Source organism: Solanum stenotomum, chromosome 5, assembly GCF_019186545.1.
Source record: "Solanum stenotomum isolate F172 chromosome 5, ASM1918654v1, whole genome shotgun sequence".
In the NCBI taxonomy this organism is placed as follows: Eukaryota; Viridiplantae; Streptophyta; class Magnoliopsida; order Solanales; family Solanaceae; genus Solanum; species Solanum stenotomum.
In genome coordinates this window covers 2,975,858-2,981,763 of record NC_064286.1, presented here as the reverse complement: position 1 = coordinate 2,981,763, position 5,906 = coordinate 2,975,858, and the positions used below count along the sequence as shown (strand labels likewise).

Sequence of the window (5,906 nt, the reverse complement as noted above, 5' to 3'; positions counted from 1 at the left end):
CCAAACCGAAATCGATAATCACCAAACCGATAAATGTATATTATATTTGGTTTGGTTTGGTTTTGATAATTTTAAACCGATTAAGTTGGTTTGATTTTGATTTTGACCAATAACCGATCCAAACCAACCCGTGAACACCCCTAGTTGTTACCCTTGTGTTGTATTGTATTAATGTATTCTATTGAATCATATTGTATTGTATCGTTAGTTTAACTACTATGTTTGTTTTGATTACTACTTAAATTTTATTGTATGACATCGTTTAAATTCATTATTAGGTAATGACCAAAAAAACCATTTTGTTTAATGACCAATTTGATGGGATCGCAACGGTACCTTAATATTTTCTTCTCATTTTGTCTTTACTTATTATTTAATAATAATTCTATTTTATCCTTCAACCTACTTTTTAATAGTAACTCTTTTTTTTAGTAAGTCTATTGTTCAAATTTATAAATGTATGACAATATGTAACGAAATTAAACAATATAATTTATTCAAACACTAAACAATGTATTCATTAAAAACAATACATGACCTACAATATAACACTCTACAGTATAATTCATAAAATGTATCCAATCAGCTCAAGCCACGTGTCGAATCGAGATGATCTTGAGTCGATCAAAAAAGTTGAAAATACTTTCCTCGTGAACCAACAAATACAGAGAATCAGAATTCTAACAGTCGAACAGAGAAGTTAGAAAAAAAGGGGAATTTGTAGAGAGAGCGAAAATTCTCATCACATTTTCTCCATTGAAGAGAGAAATTCAGCTTTTCTGAGCTCATTTCAATGGCGTCGAACTCGACGGAGAGCGATGCGAAGCCGGGATTACGGAAACCGGTTTTTGTAAAAGTGGAGAATCTGACTCCCGGTACTAATGGACACACACTCATCGTGAAAGTTTTGGAATCCAATACTGTTCTGCAGAAGGGACGTTCTGTGTCGCCGCACCTTCGGAACACTCGTATTGCTGAATGCCTCATCGGCGATGAGACCGGAACGATTCTCTTCACTGCTCGCAACGATCAAGGTATAAACTGGTGAATTTTGTGATTAATTTACTAAGGTGTCGTTTATAGGATGCGTAAGAATAGTGTTGAATAAGGTTAATAGTGTTATGTTGTGATTATTTGTTAGGTTCGGTTTGATTTGATGTATTAGGAGTAATACATTGGTTAATGGTAAAAAACAGAACTAAAGTATCATTATTTTTCGCGAGTTTATCCTTCAATTATCCAGTATGTCATTTATCTATCAAAACTATTACTCCAAATGTTCCTCAATGCTGAGTTGGACTACACGAGCCTGTTGTAAAATGAGAACGATATTTGGTCAACTAATCGAGGTGTGTTTTAACACAAATGATTGATAGTTTAGTGAGGTAAATGGAGCAATAGACAATTGAAGTATGAAACTTGCGAGAAAGTGATAAATTAGATGTGTTTTTGACCATTTACTTTTTAGTTTTTTGTTGAGTTTGTCACTGAAGCCTTTTGAAGTGTTGATCTTGTGTAATTTCTGTTCTGAAATCATAGTGTGCTGGTTTTGAGAGGTTTGACTTGTTCGGATTTTAAAACTGAGAGGATCCACTTCTGTTGTAGTATGCCATAAGTTTGTTCCTTTTTTGGGGCCAAACAGATGAAATTGTTTTGTTAAATAGGTGGTCATAAGACATAGAAATTAGGAAATTTGCCAGCTTAAATATTGTGCAAATTACTTAGACTATGATACATGTAGTATTTATAAGATTACATACAGGAGAGGCCTAATATATGTAGCATATCAAGCACACTACTTTATTCTTTCAGTTTTTGTTTATCATTGAAGCTTTTCGGAGAGCACATGCATACAAAACTAAAAAGCAGTAACTCTACCAGTTATGTGTGTGCGCATAAATATATATCTTTAAAAATATAAACAGTCACACATCCACTGCTTAGATACTGGATCTACCCTGCTTGCTGAAATTTTTCTTTGTGTTTTGATATGGAGCACTTTATACCTCCGCATAGTTAGTATCAAATATATACATACATGTGAGGTCGAAGTCAGGAAATCTGCACCCCTTACATTGAATATTGTGTTCTAATTTCGAGTCTATGATACATTGCATGATAGTAGAACAAAGTACCAAAATTTTCTTGCTCACATAACGATTAGAGGACATTGTTTTCTTTTACATTTTGATTGTTAATGATTGAAGACATGGTTCTTGGTACCAAATTAAGAAATGTGTTTGCAGAACCGGATAGATAGGAATAACTTTCTTCTTTTATGAGTTTAGGGTTTTGCTAAATCTGCATTTATCTATGAAAGCAAACTGTGGGTACAACATCCTTGATAGTGTTGCCTGCTTGATAAAATGGGTTAATGGTTACAACCTCCTTTTGATTGGAAATTCAGTTGTATATTCTTTTCATATCATCTATAATGAAGGAAGGGCTAGCGCATGAGTAGCACCTTTTTTCCCATTTATTTTGCTTTTTGTGAATGATTAAAAGGAGTAGAGAGAACTTCTAATGACTAGTATGGTTGTAATCCTCAATTAAATAGGAGACAAGCAGCTAATGTTCTTAGTAGAAATGGTCTGGTTTGGAGTAGTTAGAAAGATAATACGGCTTACTGGAGGACTACCCACTCTAGGTAAATGTTTGAGTTCTGATGCAGGGTTAATCACAAAATAAAATAGATGTTCATCTATTGTAACCTCTTGATGTGCTTGGCTTCTTCAGAAATCAAAAAGGATGATAGATGATGCTGTCATTGCAAGGAGGATTTTTGTTTGGCTCGAATATCATATCTGTTGCACAACATTACGCTGCACACACTTAAAAGTCTGTTATAGGGCTCTAACAGTGAGACACAGACATTTATCATCGTAATTTATGAATCCTTCTATTGTTGATCAAGATATATGAATCCATCTATTGTTGATACTTATGTGTGTTTTCTGTGGAAAAAAATAATTTCCTTTTTGACTGTTCAGTTGATGTTAATTTCACATCCTTCTCCATTCTGAGCCTATAGTATATTTGCATCACAAATTTCTTGATTCAGCACTGCTAGTCAGTGCTTCTTTCTCATTTTAGTTTCTATTTTGTACATTTTGTGCCTTTACCATCTATTTTTTCCTGTTTACTTGGATGCTGATGCATTTCGGGTATTTATATTTATGACCATGGTGTCTGACTTTGTATAAGAAGCTGAATTATTAATAAGATTAGTCAAGTATAACTTTGATTAAGTCGCACCACTGTGTAATCTGTGAAGGCATCCGGGAATAGAGTCCACATAATTGTATTTATGCCTTTTTCCTTCTCCCCCCAATTATACTGGAAATTATAGCCAGTTTTGTCAGTTCAGATGATGTTTAGTGCTCAAAATGGCTTCCATGTATTTGGTTTTGTTTCTTCTTGTGTTAACAAAGATTTGTTTGATGCTTAACTTTGATTTTGTGGTCAGTTGATCTGATGAAGGCTGATGCAACTGTCATCCTTCGGAATGCTAAGATCGACATGTTCAAGAGCACCATGAGACTAGCTGTGGACAAATGGGGACGCATCGAGGTTACTGAACCTGCTGCATTTGAAGTGAAACAGGATAACAATCTCTCCCTTGTTGAGTATGAGCTGGTGAATATGGAGTGAACAAAGGATCTTTTTAGTGAAAGCGCTAACTAGTTGAAGTTCATAGTTCTACTACCAGGTTTAGTACTATTATCCTCCATTTTGTTGCAGTTGTGGTTCCTTTGGAATTGGAAAGTACTAATCTAGTAATATAAACATAATTTTATGTGTGATGGCTTTTTATTTGCTATGTTGCTCGGGCTCTTAAAAAATGCTGAAGGGTGTGTGTTGGATCCTCCAAAAGAATGCATTTTTGGAGGATCTGACATAGGTATGGCAACATTTTATATAGTTTGAGCATGTAATTTATTTGAGAAAATAATCAAAATGGCCCTTCATGTATTTCAATCGGTTTATCAGTTTGTTCCTAAGCCCTATGGGTGACAAAAATTGCTATTTTTGCTGTCAAAATACACTGAGCCCTGGGCTTATGCAGAGGACGTGATCTATCGATATACAAAACAAATATCCCTTGTATTACAACACGAACAACAACATACTCTGTGTAATCCCACATGTGGGGTCTGATGAATGACAGATCATGATGCGATCTTTTTGTTGTTATGTTTTATTAGATTTAACTTTCGTTGATACATATCCAGTTTCAGCCTACTGATTAGGTTGTCAACTTGGATTTTGAAATTACATAACATAAATGAATGATGCTTTGGGACAATATTTGCGCATCTGACAATTCCACAGGTATCTGCTACTTTCCACCCTGTACAAATACTAGGTAAATTTGTCTATTAAGGCTTTAGATGTAGTGAAAAGTTATCACCTAGTTAAACTCCAAAATATTTGAGTGTTTATGTTTTAATATAAAGAGATGAAGGTCTTTTCGGAAACCAACCCTCTACCTTCACAATGTAAGATAAGGTTTGCGTACACACTACTGTCTACCTTAATCCCATTGAGATTACATTAGGTATAATGTTGTGGTACTTTTGAATATGAAGTTGCCAAAAATGGCATGGTCAAACAAGAATATGAAGAAGGGGCCTATCAAACTAGGTCTTATTTAAGTAATCATGGTAGCAAGTCATGTGACAGATAAGTTTGTTTAATGTTTTGTCATAGATCATTGATTCTTTGCTATCTAATAGTAGTTCTTTGAATCCCCCCTTTCTTGTATTATAATATCATAAACAAATAACTCAACTAATGGGGTGCTTCCAAAAGACTTTGGACCCTTTAATCTAATGGTGTCTCCATCATCATCTTCTTTACATCATTTAATTAGCATAATAAAAAATAAATGATGTGCTCTCTACCCTATTTGCTTGAGAATGTTAGTTATCCAGCTTAAAAGAAACCATTGAATTTCTAGCATATGATAAAAAAGAAGAAGAAAGATAATAGTCAAAAAGTACATTTCAATTATCACTTTCCTACTTGAAAATCATCACCAACTATTTATTAAAACACATCTCGAAATTTATGAGTCAGTTGTCATGCACATTTTTCGCGATTGTATTCAATCATTTAGTCTAGTCAATTTTGAGATGTGTGTTGATAAATAAGTAATTGTTAATAATTCAGGTAAAAATGCTGAAAGTTGACAGTTCAAGTTTAAAACTCACAAAAAGTGATATTTCTAATGCATTTTTTATACTTATCTCTTAAAATTAAGTAACTAACAAATAAAACACATTAAATTACACCAACAGTATAAAATAATTAGCATTTAATTTATCTTGTCTGATCGCTTCCATTCTGACTGAACTGACTATCACATTTAACTTCTATCTTTCGTTATCCTAACATCTTCTTCCTTATGGTATTGTTGGGTGTGTGTTGGTGGGTGGGTGGGTGGGTGGCGGGGGGGCGGGGTTCTAAAATCTTATCAATCAAAAGGAAATCTGTAGTGTCTTATCAATATTTGATAAGCCCCTCAGGTGCATGAACAAAGGTTCCAACCACCATTTATATGAGTACTTAATAAAATTTGTGGGGAATGTTATGCCCTTCCAACAGCCTACAGTTTTTGACAAAAATTAGTTCAGTTCTACCAAAAGAAGAAATGTCACTTCAAGAAGATTTATTTCCAATTGGTGATGGGGCATAATAATATATATTAATATGAAATTAAAAAAACTAGATTAAACTAGAAGTAGTCAAAATAAATATTAAATTGATTGGATAAAAGTTGAGTAAACAAAGTTAGGTTTATAAATTATTGGTATACTATGTGAATTGACTAGTTTTACGTTGGGATCTATCCAACCCTTCTTATTTATTCGAGTTTGAGATTGATAATATAAGCAAGCTTATAT

General features: G+C 33.7%; 1 protein-coding gene across 1 annotated transcript; it reads left to right on the top strand.

The window, feature by feature from the left end:
• The first annotated feature begins 672 nt into the window (after positions 1-672).
• Positions 673-3,770, top strand: LOC125866268 (uncharacterized protein At4g28440-like). The gene is made up of 2 exons (XM_049546604.1): positions 673-1,034; positions 3,467-3,770. Exons 1-2 carry the CDS (start codon positions 794-796, stop codon positions 3,649-3,651), a joined length of 426 nt encoding a protein of 141 aa, XP_049402561.1. The 5' UTR covers positions 673-793; the 3' UTR covers positions 3,652-3,770.
• Positions 3,771-5,906: the final 2,136 nt, after the last annotated feature.